At 39.2% G+C, this 21,338-nt stretch overlaps 1 protein-coding gene across 2 annotated transcripts; it reads left to right on the top strand.

Annotated features, from left to right (window-relative positions):
• Positions 1-5,376: 5,376 nt before the first annotated feature.
• On the top strand, positions 5,377-17,129 carry LOC124881503 (probable ribonuclease ZC3H12D). Of its 2 annotated transcripts, none has more exons than XM_047387087.1 (6): positions 5,377-5,526; positions 6,618-7,082; positions 10,938-11,077; positions 13,733-13,967; positions 14,090-14,205; positions 15,881-17,129. In XM_047387087.1, exons 2-6 carry the CDS (start codon positions 6,784-6,786, stop codon positions 16,714-16,716), a joined length of 1,626 nt encoding a protein of 541 aa, XP_047243043.1. In that variant the 5' UTR covers positions 5,377-5,526; positions 6,618-6,783; the 3' UTR covers positions 16,717-17,129. The 2 variants fall into 2 exon arrangements, with proteins under 2 accessions (XP_047243043.1, XP_047243044.1); XM_047387088.1 differs by having other exon boundaries at positions 5,397-5,526; positions 6,680-7,082.
• Positions 17,130-21,338: the final 4,209 nt, after the last annotated feature.

A 21,338-nucleotide genomic window follows, 5' to 3' on the forward strand; every position in this document is an offset into this window, starting at 1 on the left:
CAATATAATAAATGCTAATTTAGACAGAGTAAATCTATTGTGTGTTTACAACATCTATTGAAATCTATTGAATACTGTAAATAAGGGGATGCTTTAGTCCTGGTCAGATTCATGGTATTCGTAACACAGTCAGCAAGATTGTTATCTGTAAAAATCCAAAACAGAGCTGCAGCTCTTTTGGGGCCTGTGACCAGAAGTAATCTTTTTCTCTTCCTGATCAAGAAAAAAATGTTAACAAGAAAAATGACCAAATATGATTTCAGATAACAAGCAATAGTAATACATGTGCCTTAATGCCTATGGAATAGGCACTGAGACTACACAGAAAATGAAAAAGAAGGAACATTAGGCTGTTACACTCTGCAGTTTTATTTACAAATTCAAACAGTTACCATTTAAACTGAAACATTCTTGAAAATTTTACTTTCTTGTGAGTCACTGGTCTAATAGTTGGTTGTTTCTGAGTTGGTTGTTTCACAGTTTCTGAGAACTGCTTCACATCTATGTTCACATGGAGTCAACCAACGTCTGGTACCTGTGAACAAGAAATTCCAGCCCAGGATGGATTTGACAACATTCCACAGTTCCTCAGGACTTCCAGCTTTTGCCTCAAAAAAACAACATGACTGATGTCACCTTACAGGTTTTCTAATGGATTAAGGCCCAGAGATTGCACTGGGTAGACAACAATGTTAACATTATTGTTGTGGAACCAAGGCAAATCATCTGCCTCGAGGCTCCGTTTAATTCTGTTTTAGCATACACTACAATTTACTACCAATTTTTATCTCAATAAATCATCAGAATAATCGACAGACAATACTAAAATAATTGTCAGCCAACGAGTTTGGGGTCGTTGTCTTGTTGAAATATCCTTTTCAAAGGCATTTTCTCTTCAGCATCAGGCAACATGACCTCTTCAAGTATTTCGTTGAATTCACACTGATCCATGATCTCTGATATGCAAAATATAGGTCATCATAGTATAAAAAACACCATAATGCCTATGTCATCATACTTCAGAGTATACTGTATCTCGAAATCAGTGTTAGAGGGTCATCTGGCAAACTGTCTAGACCCAGAAAAACAGTCTTTCATTTTTTTCAACATTGGGATGTTGTGGGGCATCTTGACGATATCATGGCTTCACATAGGCCCCTTCTAGTTGTTCCAGTACTTACAGGTAACCGCAAACCTTTTTTGACCATCTATTTAAATTGTAATTTTCTATTTTCTTCCACGTCTATCATTTATTTGCATTTTTTTTAATATGTTTTTCTTTCTCCAATCAACTGTTCAATCACACTTACTCTGAACATTGCCTATAAGGACCCATTTGACTCAAATTAGCAGAATGCAGCAGTTTGTTTTACAGGATGAATGACCACACTTATCGAACTCCACACTGATGTAATTATGAACATGCCTTATTTAATTAATAATGTAATAACACAGAATCAGGAGCATGTATGTCATCGCTGTTGGTGTTTTATCATCTTGTCTACCAGTAAATGTAGCATATATAAATATAATCTATTCCAAGAACATCAAGAAATGTAGTCAGTGATGCTGGTTTACCATTATACTGAAAAAAACTGTAAGGCAAAAGTGACTCATGATTATATGTTTAAAGTGGACACGGCAAGGCAGACGAGGAAGCAATGAAGGCCATGAATGTACCAGAAAATAACATTCAAAACATATAACCAGGGTATGACTTGTGATTTTTATATTTTATCTTTCCATAAAAACATGACATCTGTAGCCATTCAAAGAACAGGGACATTTTTATTGATTAGAGTTGTCAAAGCTAGTTTTGGGACCCCTCCCGGAGCTGCAAATCAGCATGTTTGTGGTCCTCTTCAGAAATCAAGGTAAAATACAAAAATGATCATTTTAAAAGCATATTTAGATTTTTCAAGATATTAAAAAACACAACTATGAACTTAAACCAGATGGTCAGCACCACATTAGCAGAAACATCAGGGAAAACTTGAGAAAGAAAGCAGAAGAGTTTCAACCAACACTAAGAGAAACAGTTAGGAGCCAGCACATTTAAAGCTTCAATAATATCCTCAGTAGATTCTTAAAATGTTTGCTAGTCTAAAATAATGAAGATGTTTACAGGGAGATGTTACCTTCAGATATAAGAGGTCTGTTCATAGAACCTGTTGCATTTTAAGGCTACACAAGGTTTCAACACAGTCAAAATGTAACCTATTAGAGGATAATTCAGAGTGAATTTTGCCATGCACCAACATCTGGTTTAGTTTTTTCTGAAGACCCTCCTACATTGTTTGCTTTCATTCTGTAACTTGAACTTTACTGATGCTTGCTTGGTCATTTTGTAATATGACAGAAGATGAGGTGATAAATATGAGTAGATTCAAAAGATTATGAATTATAGACCAAAAGTAACGGATCTGCTGTTTAATATGTGAAATTATAAATGGTTCAGAGTTTTCTTTCTCTTATTAAACCAGGAAACATTTGGTCACTGCGTTGTTGTCTAAATAAGGTTATCTAATGAATAGGTCACGGTCCGTACTGTGCACTGCAAATAGAACATAGGACGCAAGAGTTGACCTGACCTCTTGGGCTGAGTAAATTATTAAGTAATTTCTTCACTCGCTAATATTTCTGTGGTATTGTTTACAGCTCTTCAAACTTCTAAATTCAATTCAATTTAATTCAATTTTGTTTATTTATATTTCACTGAGTGACTAGGCACTTTGCTGGATAAATAATTCAGATTCATATTCAAAATTTATAATCAAGTCAGTCTGCTTCAATACCATTACAAAGATATATTCAAATCTAACTATATACATCACCATTCGATCCTAGTCATAATACAACTCAGTCTGTTATGGCAAATGGTAAAAAGATACCTATCTAAGGAAGCCCAGCAAGTTGACTGATCATGAACTTTGCAGCAATCCTGCCTTTTGAGCAAAGACTCAATTTTAACAAGAAGAAACCTCCAGCAGAACATGGTTCAGTGTCACTGGCAGTTGAAAGGGTGGAGGAGACACATAAAAACCCACAGATACACTGGCTAAGGAGTACTTTCTGTGTTACAGAAAAAATACAGAATAAGTGGCTTTGTTTAGGAGAAATTCAAAGCTAAACATACAAGCTCTAAGCTAGTGTTACAATCTATGGTGATGAGAAACACAGTACATATTCTCTAGTTAGTGGCAGCAATAGCTGCTTCAGTGGCTTCATACAGGAAATAGACAAGCTAGACACAGAAAAACAAGGCCGGGTGTATCATCTGTATAGAACATGAAGGTACTGGCACCAATAGCTCAGACGATGGCCATTTCCAGGTAGGTGACACAGCAACCCACATAAACAGTCAAACATAAATACTGACTTAATCTCTCAGTTCTTTCTCTCCGTGCCCCAGGCTTCATCATCCACCCATTTCTGTTTTCAGAGATATACTTCTGACTCTTTACTGATGTTCAGAGGTTGGTTTTCTATTGGGTGGCTCATTGGTGTTAATTTTGGGTCAACCTGTCAGAGCACATTTACATTGTCTGGACCAACCACAATACAGTTGTGTTGCAATTTTTTTCCCTCATGCTCTGAGCGGTCCTTATCTGATGCGTCATCTTAAAAAGACCCTAAAGCAGGACCAAGACCTACATGTGGTCACCGTTCCTACAGTTCAGATATAGAAGACAACAGAAATCCTAACGTCCAAACACTGGATGTCCATGGGCAGCTTTTTAAATGTTGGCCAGTTAAAGATATTTATTTAGCCCAGAAAATCATATTAAAAATGTGACTCCTCCATTCAAATGTAGCTTACAAAAGAAGGTTTAAAGTCATGCTTGGTTAGCTCATTTGATCAACCAAATTTAGACATCATCAGGTGTCTTTAATTTGATATCTTTTCAGTTTCAACCACATGCTCACATTACTCATAAAGGTTCAAATGTCTCAAAAGCAACATCCCCTACGTCACGAGTTTATCAGTGCGCCCACGTTTTTTTTCACCATTTTGCTTTTCTTCTTCTCTTGTTCCTCCACAGGCCTTCTAGTTTTCATCTTCACTTCCTTCCTGTCAGCTCCACATGCATGTGACCAAACCATATCAGCCTTACCTTTTCACCTGTTGCCCACCCAGCTTACCCTGAGCTGTTCCTCTCGTTCCAAATGCTGTTTACTTCAGTCTCTTCCATTTTGAATGAAATAGCTTCAGCTCTACCTTCTGTTTGGCTGTAAAAGAACATCTTCCATACAGATGTCTTCACTTTTTGCCATTTGTCACTTAAATGTTTCAGACGAGCAAACACGTTTTTATATCAGACAAGGAGAACCTGAGTAAATACAAGATCAGTTTTCAAATGATGATAGAGAGCAGAGTTCATGGTTCCATCAGCTATGGCAAGTTGTTCAGGTACTGAACCATCACACTACTACCACCATGTATGACTGTTGGTATGATTTTCTGATATGGACACACAACTACTAGCAAGTTGGACTTTTGTCAGGTCAGTCCACAGAAACCTTCCCCAAAGGTCTTTATCAAGATGAGATGGATGAGTTGTTGTATGGTAGCCTCACTTCTGTCAGTCTGGCCCAGGGCAGCTGTGGCTACAATGTAGCTCACCACTGTCAGTGTGATTGTGTGTATGAATGGGTGGATGACTGATTGTAGTGTAAAGAGCTCTGAGGTCTCTTGTATGATTTAAATTGGGGTACTTTTAATTTAGGACCAACTAGGTTTGGATGGAATTTTTTTCCTTGATGAATAACATCATTTGAAAACTGCTTTTTCCTTTTAATCGGGTGATCTTTGTGTGTTGTTAAAATCATCTGAATGATCTAAAACATTTAATGTGACAAAAAAGCAAAAACAGAAGGAATCTGTAAGGGGGCAATACCTTTTTATGTCACTGTTCTTACTGATGAACAGGACCATATATAATTTGATTAATTTGGTATAATTTGGATTTGACTTCTTTCACTCCATTGTTAGTCGTCGTGAAATGGTCCAGTTTAAATAAATACATTTGAATTTAACTGACTGCCACTCTTTGGTTACCAAATGAGTTACTGAACTTGCTGTTTCTGAGCTGAGGACAATATATAGTTGTACAGGTCTCTCTAGGCCCTTCCTAGGTATAAAGGAAATGTTAAAACTAACAAACCTAAAATAAAACACCTACAGTATTTATTAATCTTCTGCCTCGGAATAACCCTGGCATGTTTCCAGGTGCTGCACACTTTTATCCAGCGTTTATTACACTACACAAGGAAGTGCTCGCACACATAAAATCCCTCAGGCTTGTCACGAACTGATCCCAGATCTGCTCCTGACGAGGAAGTAAATTTGCTGAGAGCTCTACCTTGCTGGTTAGAGGCAGTTTTTTCTGTTCCTCCTCTGAGTAATAAGGGCAGCCTAACACATACCGGTGTGTTTGTCAGAACGGCTGACTGGTAGGAGCAGTTCACACACATACGACAGGCAGGACAGAGGGATCCTGCTGCCATCTGGTACTTACCAAGCGTGTAAGTCTACAATAATGTTCTACTTTAGCTGTGTGAAGGCAGTACTCTGCATTTTGTGTGCTGTAAATGGGGTTCCCTTTATTTTCTGTAAGGAATCTTAACTTGTTAGAGCTTGTCATGTCACATTCAGACAAATGGAGAAAGAGGTAGGTGTTTGAGGTTAGGCTGTGGTCTGTGCTGAAAGCTGTCTTACAGAGGGCAAACACAGTTGGAGTAGTGAGGCAAAAAACAGAGTTAATCAGTCTCAGATAAAAAAAATGGACTAGGAAATCTGAATTTCAGGTGAGAGCAAAGGATGTGGTTTGGTGCACTTTGTAGCAACAGTTTGCAAGCACAGAGAATAAAATGTCAGAAAAACATAAAAACAGAGAACCTTTTTTAAAAAGGTATTTTTAGCTTCTAACTAAAACTAAACTAAAACTATTTTTTTCCTTATTCTTTAAACATTAGGCTAACATATTATCGAGCCATCTTGTCCGACAAGGCTGGAGAATAATTGAAAGCTTCGAATAATGATTGTCATCTGGTGTGTTGAGAATCACAAGCATGCTGTTTTAAAGGCGCACCCTTTAGGGGTGATTTCAAATGCATTGTGTTTTTTAACTTCCTTCAGTTGTGACATAGTTGTTCAAATTTTCAGGTAAGAATACTTCTTCCTATAACAGGAAAGCTGAAGGCTGCAGGTTGAGTCACTCAGGGGCTCTCGCCCTCAGATCACATTAGTGTGATCCCTCTTTGTGTGGGAGCTTCAGGGAGTTCCAAGACAGAGTAATAAAGACACTGGTGGAATGGGGGCGACAATGAAAACATTGCTGCCCATGCACATTGTTTCCATTCATTCATGTTTTGGTGGCTGTTTTCAGTGAGTCAGGAGGTAAAATTAGACCAGAGATCACAGCGGACCCCTTTGCTTCCTCTCTCTGGTTGTGAGGGGCTTTCTTTGCTCAATGTGACGTAAACTGATGTTTGCGCTTGCGTTGAAAGTCATGAGGTTGTGGTAACCAGTGCAGATTCTATCGATGCACATAACACCACAATCTGATTGTCTGAAAACCCCTTAGAAACCACAGATGTGCTTCCTGTGTTTTCAGTGACAGAGCTCATCAGTCTGAACCAACAATCTTTGACACCTGTCAACTGTTCCAAAACACAGGCTGTTACCTTGGAGACCACCATCAGCCAGAATAAGGAGGCGAGACGAGGGATTCCCAAGACAGACAGTCCTCAGAAGACGAAGGAGAGGAAGCAGCTAGAGCGATGGAGCGCCAGCAGCAGCATACCAAAGTGGAGCGATTTCTCAAGTTAGGATACTCTCACAATGACATCGTGAGGGTGCTCGAGACCCTGGACCATGACGCCCAGACCAATGACATTCTGGAAGAGTTGATAAAGACCTGTCACACTCGCAGTTATGGCAACACAAGTGTACCAAACAGTCCGAAACTGGTGCCCAGAGGCTGCAGTCCCGGACCCAGCAAGGCCAGAACCGGTCCTGACAGAGAGTCAAACGCAGGCTTCAGACCGGTGGTTATAGATGGCAGCAATGTGGCCATGAGGTGAGTCAGCTAGATTTATCTGTTATTTAAAATACTTACCTTGTGTTTCACTGCACATGTCTTGGTGTATTACTTAGGAGGAATTAACAGCAGCAGTTGTGCTTTAAATTTTACTTTAAAACAAAAACATTAGTTTTTTCATGTCAGTTCGATTATAGCTATTTATTGTCATAAAGTACAACTGCTTTTATTGCTTATCTACTGCTGTATTACCTAATCTACATATTGGCGTCACATTGCCGACAATTATGTGCAGGACAGGTCGTGTTGCTCACACAGTGCAGTAAATATGGTCTTATCTTTAAAGTGATAATAGCAGAACAGAACAGAGAATCACACCCAACACAGTTTCACATTAATCATTGCATTTAATTCTCAAGGATTTGTTTTGACATTGTTATTCTTTACTTCCTCGAAAAATTCTTTATTTGGCGGTGATGCATATAGGGAGCAGCAGTGTGTGTCTACATACTTTAGCAGACATTATCGAACATTAGAATTCAGAGACAGTATTTTGAAAATACATTTTAGTTGGTTTCTATCATCTTTAAACTTGTTCAGTGTGGTTTCAGTTCAGGCATGTGATCAGAGAACACTTCCTCTTTGCAGATGATGTGTTACTCTGCCTTGTGCTTCAGAGCCAGCGTGACATGTCGCTTTCATACTTACTTTTGATCTGACATGTTTGTTCAGGTTTTAAATGTTTTTTTCCATTATTCTGAGAAGAATAATGATGTAATGGCTCCTTCCAAGACTTTGCCTTTTAATCTCCACACTGAGTAATGTGTGGGAAACTGCCAGCTATCCTAATTTTTGTCTCTTGCATCATGTAAGCACTGAACAACCTTGTATTTAGCAACAGTTTTTGATATGGGCAATATGGCCCTGTGTCCAGTTATTGTGTTAGGGGATGCAAAAAACAAATGTTTCTCTTATTGTAATTTTTAGCCATTAGTGAGCAGGTACCAAGCTACTCATTAATAAAGCTGGTATCTGATCTGTGATTTCTACTCGGTTCTAAACGTAATCTGGACTGTGTCAAATCAGCTCAACTTCAAAGTCAAAAATGCTGTTTAAACAAATGATTCTGGACTGAAAAGAGATTATTTGAAAACTTTATGTGAGATTTGTGCAACCTTTGTTCTTAAAGACTGATAAAACCTGGACTGAAGCATTTTACACCAATTACAGATTCTATTCTTGTCACTTCAATTAGTGGAGCCTATTTGTGAAAACAAAAAATGGAAACCTGGAGATTCCTCCAGGAGAGGCTCACCCACTAATGCTGTGCTTACACAAAATGTGAAACACAATAAGAATTGCTTAATAACATAATTGAATGGCTGATAAATCTTCATTACCTAGCTTGATGAACAAGGAAGTTCAAAACTTAAACAGGCTCACACAGAAGGTGGAGGAAATGGTTTGAATTAAAAAATAACGAGGGATGATTACATATTCCTGTAAGGACATGGAGTGAGTCCAAAGAGGAAGAGAACTGAGCTATTTACTCTCTGACTTTTTTCCCAGGTAATGCAGAGAGTTCTTAACTCCACCTCAAGGAAGTTATCCTAAACTAACGACACAGTTGTAAACTTTCCTGAGTAATTCAATTTATCCCAATCATTGGTTTGTTACAGCATGAAGAATTCCTTTAGATCAGGTGACTTATGAGAAACTTAAACAGGCTTTTGGCTCAAACCTAAAAAAAAAAAAAAAATCACATCTTCCAGTTCCCATGATGCAATCAGTTCATGTTGCATAGGGCTATATCTGGTAAACGCCAACTTGTTTTCAGTCTCAGTCCCACCAAGCACTCTCTCAGTAGTAACTTAGATCTCACTAGACTAACTTTCTCACACTTTTGTCACCAATAAAGCTGTAGAAGCAGTTGTGCCACTGGTTACATATGTACAATCAACAAAATTTACATTTACTACACATTTACTACACAAATTTGCAATACAGACGATATGGAGGTGAAAGATTCCCCATTGTAAAAAGGTTGAATGCTGTTTTGAGCTAAATCCTCGATAAAAAAGCTGAAGTTTAGAGATTTTACTCTTTTCAAACAATATACTCACAAGACAATACTGTGAATTTCAATCAAATACATTTATAGCCACAGGTTTTCACTATTTGTCAGCTAACAGTACAAGAACTGAAAGACAGAATTTAAACCTGCACTGATTGTGATGATGAAGCAAAACATTAAGGTATAAACAAACTGAAACCACGGGGAGCTAGAACCTCAGTCTGTTACACTCAATGCTTTATAAAACTTTTAAGCCAACTTGCAGGTTTTTTTAAATTCCACATTTAGAGGAATCACAAACAGCTATCTTAATAAAACTCTAATTTGCTTATTGTTCATTTCCTGCCGGGAACCAATGAGGAAATCATGCTGAAAACATGCTAGCCAATGTAGCATTTGGCAATAAATGAAGCAAAAACCTTCCAAACCTTTTAGAGGGCCGCAGCAGAAGTAATCAGAAAGTAAATTTTTAGGAAATAATTTGTAACAAAAGGCAAAAGAAAGACATTGGCTTTCTGCTGCAGGTGGAATGAGCTACATTTTAGTTAGCACCATTGCTGTGCTTCTTTTAGTTTATTCTCCTTACAAAAAGCTCCAAAACAGTTATTATGCTGCTTAACTAAATAAAATGGCAAAAATAATGAAGAAGAAAGTTATATCTTTAGCCGCAGTAAGTTCACCAAAGGCTGAACATAAAATAGATATCATAAACATGACATTTGACTGCCACCATCTTGTGCTTTTAGATGCTGTTTGAATCATTATGAGACCTATGTCACACATTTGCATCCTAATTTTATTTAAATTATGGAATTATTTTTAAAATAAAAAACCCCGATGGAATCAAAGGAGACACTTAAATACCCACGTGAAAAAGAAGTAAGAAAAAAAGTTGCATTTATATTCAAGAAGCCCATTTAAAGAAATGTAGTTAAAGTCAAGGTGATGAAAACTATTAAGTGGATATAATAAAGTGATTCAAGCCACAATGGTTTATGCAGGGAAGATCTGAGCAGGTCACAAGTAGCTTGCGTCAAATATGATCTTTTTACCTGTTGTAAGCAAAGCAGCTCACCACTTCCTGCTTATGGAAAAAAGGGAAACTCCCACACATACACACAAGTGAACACATACCCACAAGCATGTCTCCTGCATGTAAAATGATCCAGTTTACTTGCTCAGTAGCTCACGCCTGGTAATGTAAGGTTGACAGCTGGAGTCGGTCCAAGAATAAAGATTTCTAAAAACAGAACGACTCTCCTGTGTCGTTGCGAGTGCATGAAAAGATTTAGATTTTCACCAGGACTGAATGAAGTGGATATGTGTTGTTTTGGGTGAAATGTTATCACATGAAATTAATGTGTAAAGCTGCTACATTAATAATGTATAATGTAATGTTATATAATGTAAATGGTTTCTATTTACATTTTAAAATACAGACAACTCAAATGACATCCAGTTGGAATCAGTTTACATCTGGCGCTACAAAGATTGCTGCCAATTGCACTGTTGTTATTCAGTGTTACATCAGTACAAGAAAACAAATCTTCTTTAAATTACAGGCATGTCCTTAGTTACAAAAAGAACCACAGGTTTTAGTTCTCATAGGCAAGTACCTTATTAGAGAAAGCACATGTGAAAAGTTTCAGTTCGGCATCAGATGACCCAAATGTGCTTGGACACAAATCTGAAGCCATTTGTCTTACGACACCAGTGGTTTCCTGAAAGTGTGAGAGGAGGTGTATGTGTGACTAACGCATAAGGAAATGCAAAAGCAGAAGTAGATTATTTTTTGTTGACACTGACTTTTGTCTCCGTAGCCATGGTGACAAGAAGGTGTTTTCATGCCATGGCCTCCGGCTGGCGGTAAACTGGTTCTGGGACAAAGGGCTGCGTGATATCACTGTGTTTGTGCCCCTGTGGAGGAAGGAGCAAACGCGACCTGAGGCGCCCATCACAGGTAAGATCATCTGACTGCGCTCCAGTGGCTTTGTCCAGTCACTCTGTCACACTGAGAGGGAAATGCCACTGTTAATATTAGAAATCCCTGCAAGGTATCTAAACTGTGGAGGCTTTGAAATATCCTGGTCCTGCTAGCGCTGATGGACCACACTTCAATTTGTATCTAAATGCACTGTGATTGTATGCAAGACAGTAATATGTACTTATAACTGAATGAAGGTATGTCAGTCCCTGGGTTTTAATGAGAAACGCTCAAATGAGAAGTGTTCAATCAAATCAGTAAAGCTAAAAATAAATGCTTTTATTTCCCCTTCATATATTTAGTGTTACATGTTGTATTGGTCACTAGTAACATCAAGTAGCGAAAGCTGTTCTTCTATCAGGTCTCCTAGCATTCATCCACAGTCAAGTTCTGAACAAAGTCCGGAGAGTTGCATTGGTGGATCTGGCCGAAATCCACTCAAGCTGAGTGACCTATGCTTGACCTTTTAGTTTGCACACAGCCATCTGAGCTCAGTCATGCAGGGTTGTGCTCCTTTTAGGGCGATGCATGTACAGCATCACTACACTAGGGGCAGCCTCAGTCCGGGAGCCTCTTCAATAGTGGTTCAGTAATGGAGGATGGTTGCTAAATTCTAGCAGAGCAAATGTGTTTCATTCATCCTCGTAACATCTTATGTCCTGACACCTCTAACAAACACCTTGTATTTTGTTGATGTTTTGTTCTTTTGAAAAAACATATAACACTTTGAACATTGCCTGAAACTATAGTTCACAACCAGAAAAGAGTTAATTGCTCCATCTATGATGTGGGTGAGTGTCCATCTCAAGCAATTCAAGAACCTTGGTGTCCTGATATAAGGGTGATGGGACAATAGAGTGGAGAATGGATACATGGATCCAGGGTTTGGTCTCATAGCAGTTTGGGCACTGCAGTGGTAAAACGAATACCACGCAAAAGGCTCTCAGGATATCAGTATACTGTATCTACCTTCAGGGTAACACACACTTATATCTAAGGTCAATTTAGAGAGACCAATTAACCTAACAGCTCTCCCTAATGAGAAAAAAATGCAAACTTATTGTAGAAAGACCCCTGATGGAGATTCAAAACCCGGGACCTTCAGCTGCGCCACACTGCAGCCCGCATAAAAGCATCAGCTTAAAAAGTAAATGCAGCTTAGAAGCAACATAAACTACAGGTTCAGATGATACACAAGTAGCTTTAAGTTATTTTCTCAATGTTTCTCTGTATGTATTACACACACTGAAACACCTGACCCATGTACAGTGGCACTTACCATTCTAACGGGAATGAAATCATGTTACTCAGTGCACTTCAGCAACGTCTAGCTGAGAGCCACGTAAAAGGTCTCAAGAAACCAACCTGAAACTCTAAAGCACGTGACTCAAAACTCAAAGCTTGTGAAATCAGAAAAACAACTTGTTTTTTTCAGTTTTCTTTTTTAGTAAGTTGTTCGACCCCGGTGGAAACAAGTGTACTTTCATGGAGATTGCCCACATCACAGGAAATAATACAGTTTACGGGTAAAGAGGCAAAACAAGCTGGTTAATTTGAATGATTCAACAGAGGAGCTAAAGATGTGTTGTTCATTTAGTATGTTGAGACAGTGCCAACTTTAACTAGTTATATGATGAGTCATAAAAATCAAGGAAGTAAGTTGTACCATCCTTTGAATTGTCTAGACATGCAATGTGCCACTGAGGCATTTAACTGATTACTGCAGGTAAATTCCCATCTTTCCATCCTGTCTGTTGCTTTCATCCTGTTTGGCATCTGCAGCCAGTAAGGGACTCAAAGCGCCTTCAGCAACTTCCACTGTCCTCCGGTGGTTGAAGCAGAACCCAATTTCATACACAATAAGGAAGTGTAAACACCAAAATGAAATCCAGTATGCTGTTTATCTTAGATCATGTGGACAAAAATTTACTTATTCCAGGAAAGTGCTTATCAGCAGTTTGCAAAGAAGCTGTGTAGAAGGTAACTTTATACCCTTTATATTTCCTGCTGTAAAAGGTCGCTGTCAAAACAAGCAGTGAAAACTCATGTAAAGGATTTAGGTCTTCTGGTTCTGAAGATCTAACTCACAGCAGACATTTAAACATGTTAACAATGGCTCAGATTCATCAGCGTTTCCCAGTAAACCAAGTGAGTCAAAGCACTACAACACGTGGAAACGTGGATTTGATAACACACGGGGTAGAGGCCAACCATTTACAAAAGCAGTTCCAGAAATAATTAGCTTCTTGCTAACATTTCCAAGGTAGGAGGATTACTGTTAAATGTTTGTCATCCTCTGCTACATGCTAGAAGAAATCCTGTGACAAGCAGAAAATGTTGATTTTAATCTGCCTCTTGGATAGCCATAATAACAACAAGGAACCTGTCTTCACTGCACTACAGCTGGGGCTTTCTGTTATTAGAGGTTTTGAAATCTTCCTCTAAAGTTGTTTGCATTGGTTAGGGCCAAATAGGCTGGCAAAACCTTTGGAATACATCTCAGATGGTGCAACAGCATAAAACATTTTAGAAACTGAAGTAGGAGCTTACTTAAGTCAAAGATAGGATTTTTGAACAACTCTGCCACAGAGTTTGGCTTTGTACTAAACAGCATTGTCCTGTGTCTCATAGATCAACATATTCTCCATGAACTGGAGAGAAGGAAGATCTTGGTGTACACGCCGTCCCGCTGCGTGAACGGCAAGAGGGTGGTGTGTTACGATGACCGCTACATCATCAAGCTGGCGGTCGAGTCAGACGGAATCATCGTGTCCAACGACAACTACCGTGACCTGCAGACAGAAAATCCCCAATGGAAGAAGTTCATTGAGGAGAGGCTCCTGATGTATACCTTTGCCAATGACAAGTAAGGCTTCCTCAGATGTAAAAAAAAAAAAAAAGGAACCATGTTCTGCAAGCCTGGTGTAGATCTGAGCTCTTCCTTCCCAGTAGTCATTGACCTGACTTTGTCTGTGTGGTGCTGTGCAGGTTCATGCCTCCAGATGATCCCCTGGGTAGAAATGGTCCCACCATTGATGACTTTCTGAGAAAGAAGCCATGGACCCCAGAAAACAAGCAGCAGCAGCAGCAGCACTGCCCCTACGGTTGGTTCATCCCCCCTTTAAATACTTCATTAATCATGTTCCTCATTCTGCCCCATGGAACAGGATTAAAAAACATACCCATACTGTAACAAGCAGCACCAAAACCAACGCATACAATCAACATCTTAGATGGTGACACTTTTATGTAAAAACATGTCAAGTTTCAGTAATGTTGGATGGAACGTTTCTGATTAGCAAAAATGTTCACTCTCCAGGGATGCATGCAAACAAAACATCCCCACATATTTCCACTCAGGGTTAACCATTAAACATTCACAGAAATAGAGACAAAAACCAAACATCCAGTTAAAGCACCACCTGTTTTAAAGTTCCATTTAGTTTCAGGTTAAACTGGGCAACATGTTAGAAATGCCCAATGTGATTGCCTGCAGTGACATCCAGTGAGATGCTTTTGTTTCCAACTCATGGAATTATGGGTAGTATTTAATAACGGGTTCTAGCGATGAACAGCACTGATGCCCCACATTTTTTCCTGTATTATAATTATTTTTTTTATCTGGCATGTGGTTGTGTTAACCCATTCTCTGCTTACAAGGTGTTCACTGTAAATACAACCAATTTTTCAACTTAGTTGTTTCCACATTTTTTAGAACAATCACCTCATTAAAAAAAAATCACATTTTTGAAGTACCACCATATTGAAAGCTTAAAAAAAGATCTGCAAGAAGATGTGAGCTTTTTTGGTTTATTGTGTCATGTCGTAAAACAGAAAAAATGAAAAAAATTAATCAATTGTTGGACTGTTTAAAGAATATAGTTTAATAGTTTGTTCCCTTTTTAATTCAAAAGTTACAATTTCCATGTTTAATGTTGCAAAAACAACAAAAAGGTCAACAGAAATGCCAAGTGGGAATATCGAGGGTTTCTTACAAGCCCTAAATCATAAATCCAATATGGCTGCTTTGCATATAAAATGTATGGATAGCTGGGGTAAAAACTATTTATTTGCACTTCCGATGGTTTTATCTCATGTATTCTGTCGTACACTCCTTTAGTGAACATGCTGCTGTGTTTGAAAGTACAAAATCCATTGTTATTAGCTTGTAATGCTAACTGTAGTTATCCTGCTCACTGAGCCAATCAATTAGCAAGTCCCACTAATGTTCACACTAAGTCAAGTTTTAAATTCAGAATATAAGAGCCATGGGACTAAACGATGAGGAACAGCAATGAAATGTCAATTTAGCTTAGCGTTGCGACCATAAAGAACAAAAATTCAGAAATACAGCTTCGTTTCTTGGTGATATTTTTCTGAATTAAAGATAACCTGGCCAGGATAGAGAAGACAGAAAGAGAGACTTGTTTGGAAGGATTTCATGAGACCAAAAGGTTCTCCAAGCCCAGAGAGGAAGTGTTAAGATTGAAATGTCAAATAAATGTTCTCTGACAGGTGTTCCCAAAAAAAAATATAATGATGTGAGTTCGGTTAAACTTGCATGTTCACCCCCACTGAAGAGCCCTGCAGTTCACCCAGAAAGAAAGATTACAGATGTTACTTTTTCAATTTCATTTTTGTGTAACACTGTGTAAACAGGAAACAGGAAGAGTTCACCACCTAGTCAAACACAGAAACATCCTGTGCTGACAATTTTTTAAAAGCAACATACTCATCTCTGTGGTGTTCAAAATTAACACAGTTCTCCCTGTTTTTCAGGAAAGAAATGTACTTATGGAATAAAGTGCAAGTTCTACCATCCAGAGAGGGTGAACCAGTCCCAGTTGGCTGTAGCTGATGAACTGAGGGCTCTCGCACATCAACCTGAACACAGATACACCCCACCCACTCCTCCGCTTGGAAGCAGAGATGACCTGTCTCATTGCGACCCCTCCATCTGTCACAGGGAGAACAGCATCCTGAGAAGTCAGATAAACAAGAGTCCTCCTTTTTACCAATACTACAGCTTGGATGGAGATGAAGCCTTCAGCTCCATGGGAAGCTCCATGTCAAGGCTCAGCATCCAGGACATGTCCTATGGTGACCTTCTGACCAGCTACAGCAGTGGCAGAGGCAGCTACCAAATGTCTGGCTCATACGCCGGGAGCAGCCCGAGGCTTTCACCTAGCGGACATAATTGCTACCCTCCCCAAAACGGCTCTGTGTCCTGTGAGTATCACATGTGCAGCCAGTGTGGGTGTGGACACCAGAAGATTAGGATGCCTGCCAACCATCACCACCATCATCAGCCAGTGTGGAGCTCCTGCCCTGCTCTGCCTCCACACAACCCGGAGCAGTCTGTTTCTGCCTTTCACAGATCGAACGGCTGCCGGTCCCAGCACTCCTTGGTGCAGCCCAACCTCTCTGTCAACAAGGTGAACAGCCAGGCCAGTAACTTGTCCAATGAGCAGAGGAATGACCTGAGGAGCCGGCTGAGTACACTCTTCCCCCAGGGCACGGTGGAGCAAGTTTTGAATGCTAACCCACACGTCTCAGACATGCTTGAACTGATTAGCCTCATCCAGAACTACAGAACCAGCAACATCTCCTTCTAGACTGCTAACATATTTGGTACATTCAAACAGAGCCCATGTTGGAGTTCTCATCTTGAAAATAGTGAAACCAAAGTGAGCATTTACAGAAAAGATAAATTGTATCTTTATTTGTTAGAAAGTTTGATTTTTTCCATGAACACATTATTTTAAGCATTAAAAAGGAAGTTAGTCTGATAAAACTACATCAGCTATTCCTTTTATCCTAATACAGAAGTGCAATGCACTTAGCTCCATTCCAGCTACTTATTGTAGCAATGAGAAATATTTATTGAAGCAACATGTGTTGTTTTCTCATGTTGCCTCAAAATGAGGAACACTATAGTCTGTACTTTTGTAAAGAATGTCCCAATATGAATATAAACTGTGAATCCTAGTGTTTTTGTTGCACCTTTCAAATAAACGTTTTTGAAGCACTCTGGGTTCATGTTTGTACTGGGCATACAAATTATAGCAATTTTTCTAATCATATCGACCACTCAAAGCACTTTACACTATAGCCACATTCACACTCACAAACACACACACACACTCACACAAATCAGAATGCAACTTGGGTTTAACTGCCCTGCCCAGGGTGGGGCACATTGCCATGTGGCAGGAGAAAGCTGGAATCAAACCCACAACTTTCAGATTGTAAAACGACTATTCTTCCCACTAAGGCACAGTCACATGTCAAAAAATGACAAAACTAGATTATAATTGAAAGGTTAACTCATTTAAGAATTCAATTTAAACAGAGAAACTTATATAGATTTATTACTCACATATTGATATATTTCTGATAATTTTCATCAGTCAAATATTACATAAGACCAACAAAAAAAGAAAAATAATACAGGAATGTTATGTCCTTCACAATCATGGATATCCTCTACAAGGAGGGTAAACCACCAAAGATCACTGCTAATTAAGCTGACTATTTAAGTGTTTTATCAAAACATGATAATAGAAAATTTTGTGGAAGGCAGAAAAAGGTGCCCAAGCAACAGGAATAACTGCTGCCTTGAGAAGAATTTGAAGAATTTTCAACAGCTGACAAATTTCTTATGTTAAATCATTCATAAACCTGAGGCAATATGAGAAGAGTCTTACCTGGGTTAAGGAGAAAAAGAACAGAACTGTTCCTCAGTCATCCAAGGTCTTCTTTTGAGATAAAAATTAATTTTGCATTTCTTTAAAAATCTAGTGAAAGGCTGAGAATCCAAGCTGATTGAGGTCCAGTGTGACGTTTCCACAGTCGGTGATGATCTGAGGAGCCGCGTCCTCTGCTGGTGTTGGTCCAATGTGTTTTATCAAGTCAGAGCAAAGTCAGAGCAGCCATCTACCAGGACATTTTAGAGCAGTTGATTCCCTCTGCTGACAAGTTTTGTGGAGCTCCTGATTTTATTTTCCAAAAGGACTTAGAACTTGACCACACTACCAAAATAACCAAAACCTGCTTTAATGACCATGGCATCACAGTGCTTGACAGTGAGCCCCCCCTAGAGAATCTGTTGAATATTGGCAAGAAGATGAGTGACACCAGAACCAACATTGCAGATAAACAGTACATACAGGGGTAAGAGCACAGTTTTGCTCAAAATATTGAAATGCAGACAACATTATGGGTGACATACCAGAGTTCAAAAGAGGACAAATTGTTGGTGCACGTCTTGCTGGCGCATCTGTGACCAAGACAGCAAGTCTTTGTGATGTATCAAGAGCCACGGTATCCAGGGTAATGTCAGCATACCACCAAGAAGGACGAACCACATCCAACAGGATTAACTGTGGATGCAAGAGGAAGCTGTCTGAAAGGGATGTTCGGGTGCTAACCCGGATTGTATCCAAAAAACATAAAACCACGGCGGCCCAAATCACGGCAGAATTAAATGTGCACCTCAACTCTCCTGTTTCAACCAGAACTGTCCGTCGGGAGCTCCACAGGGTCAACATACACGGCCGGGCTGCTATAGCCAAACCTTTGGTCACTCATGCCAATGCCAAACGCCGGTTTCAATGGTGCAAGGAGCGCAAATCTTGGGCTGTGGACAATGTGAAACATGTATTGTTCTCTGATGAGTCCACCTTTCCTGTTTTCCCCACATCCAGGAGAGTTACGGTGTGGAGAAGCCCCAAAGAAGCGTACCACCCAGACTGTTGCATGCCCAGAGTGAAGCATGGGGGTGGATCAGTGATGGTTTGGGCTGCCATATCATGGCATTCCCTTGGCCCAATACTTGTGCTAGATGGGCGCGTCACTGCCAAGGACTACCGAACCATTCTTGAGGACCATGTGCATCCAATGGTTCAAACATTGTATCCTGAAGGCGGTGCCGTGTATCAGGATGACAATGCACCAATACACACAGCAAGACTGGTGAAAGATTGGTTTGATGAACATGAAAGTGAAGTTGAACATCTTCCATGGCCTGCACAGTCACCAGATCTAAATATTATTGAGCCACTTTGGGGTGTTTTGGAGGAGCGAGTCAGGAAACGTTTTCCTCCACCAGTATCACGTAGTGACCTGGCCACTATCCTGCAAGAAGAATGGCTTAAAATCCCTCTGACCACTGTGCAGGACTTGTATATGTCATTCCCAAGACGAATTGACGCTGTATTGGCCGCAAAAGGAGGCCCTACATCATACTAATAAATTATTGTGGTCTAAAACCAGGTGTTTCAGTTTCATTGTCCAACCCCTGTGTGGGTGTGTGTGTGTGTGTATATATATACACATATACATATATATGTTGTAATGGCTGTATTACACAGTTATTGACAGGCCTGTGGGTTTCTTACACTGGTCTGTAACAATGACTTCCACATGCAGAATATGGAGAAGTGCATTCAGCCAGTTAAAACATGTTGCACTGTAAAATGTAAATATTGTTCACTCAAACTACTATGGTATTCTTTAACTTTATATTGCATTACCTTTCTAAAAAATATTTACTTTGGCCTACAGCATGTAGTACGTGTTTCAAATTGGTCCTTGTTATGGACCATGGACAAACACAGTCTTCACCATCTAATATTAACATGACTGTTAAACGTTTCTAAAACAGCAGTTTCGAACAATTTGGAGGTACAATTGTTTTAAGGTGATAGCAGTTCCTTTGGTCTCAGGTCCAGGCTGACAACTGCTAGCTTTAGTTTCTAAACAAAAATTCCTAAAATCTTATTTATTCTGTGTTCTTATGCCCCATAAAATCAGAACTGAAATCCTCACATGACCCAATTTAACCATCTTCTAGCTGTAACGTAGAAAAACAGCGGGACTAGCTAATTCTTTTACTCAGGTTAGGGTATTATTAGAAGAGCAGACCAATATTGTAATAAATTATTTCTCAGCACTCTCAGCAAAAATAAAACATGTTAAAACAGAGGTTTTGCAATACTACTTGCATCACTGAGTTATTGAGATTAGACGTACAAATACTTTATTTCAACAGATTTCCCCTATTTTCATTTACAGAGCAGGCATATTGTTTTTGAGGTCAGGGTTGCTCAGGGTCCTAAAAGTTTTCAAGCTGAAATTTAGATTTCAGGGTTAGTTTCAGCTGAGTTTTCAGGAATTAAACCATACAAGTGCAGAGGTACTGAGTTAGCTACAGCAGGGAAAATAATGATCGCTCATAACCTCTCAATAGAACCCAAGTAAAAAATAAATAAAAAAATCACTCAACTCCCTTTAAGCCAGACCTAATTACATTGTCTAACTGTGTCCACGGTTTTTAAAATATCGATAAGGAACACGGCCAAGTTGTTTAAGCAATTTATATTCAGATATGATAATGTTGTATCTGATGATTTTAGAAAAGGGCATTAAAGTCTGAAAATAAATGTTCTCTTCCACATTCATATTCCTTTTTAATTCTCCTATCCAGATCAGACAAAATCTAAAATCCAATTTAATACTGTTTCAACTTTTTTATAAATAATATCTGTGAAACCCGGGTGTATTAAGGCTATAGGATCTTTAAACCAGTTTGGACAAATGCTTGAAAAACATCCCCAGACTGGACCTCAAGCAAAATGAAATGAAAACTTTACTTACAGCTGAATAGAGGACTTGGGAGAGTCCAGTTTTTTCTCTCCTAAGCCCAGGTAAATATGTAACTTCTCTGATTAAGTGGTGGTTTAACACAAGGAATGTAACAGCTGTAGTCCATGTCCTGGATATTTTTTGCTGTGGCGTCTCCTGAACTTCTGACTCCAGCTGTATGGGCTTTGCATAACCATCTCCAAGCTGCAGTTATCCCTGTTGCACCTTTTTCTACAACACGTTCTCCTTCCATTCAACATGCTTGGATACAGCACTCCTACCAGCTTCATCAATGACCTTTTGTGGCTTACCCTCCTTGTGGAGGGTGTCAATGACTGCTGAAATAGTCAGCAGTTTTCCCCATGGTTGTTTGAAATGGACTTATGTGATATTCTAATTTTCTAAAAACTGAATTTTGGGTTTTCATTAGCTGCAAACAAAAATCAAAAAAATCTAAATGAACTAAATTACTAAAGTAAAACTACTTTTAAGTGATATTCTAATTTCCTGAGCTCTACCTGTATAGTATTTCCAAAGGCTGGTCTCTACTGCCATCTAGTGGAGAGAGCATCCAGAAGGCATACCAACAACA

The sequence above is a fragment of the Girardinichthys multiradiatus genome, chromosome 15 (genome assembly GCF_021462225.1).
Source record: "Girardinichthys multiradiatus isolate DD_20200921_A chromosome 15, DD_fGirMul_XY1, whole genome shotgun sequence".
Lineage (NCBI taxonomy): Eukaryota > Metazoa > Chordata > Actinopteri > Cyprinodontiformes > Goodeidae > Girardinichthys > Girardinichthys multiradiatus.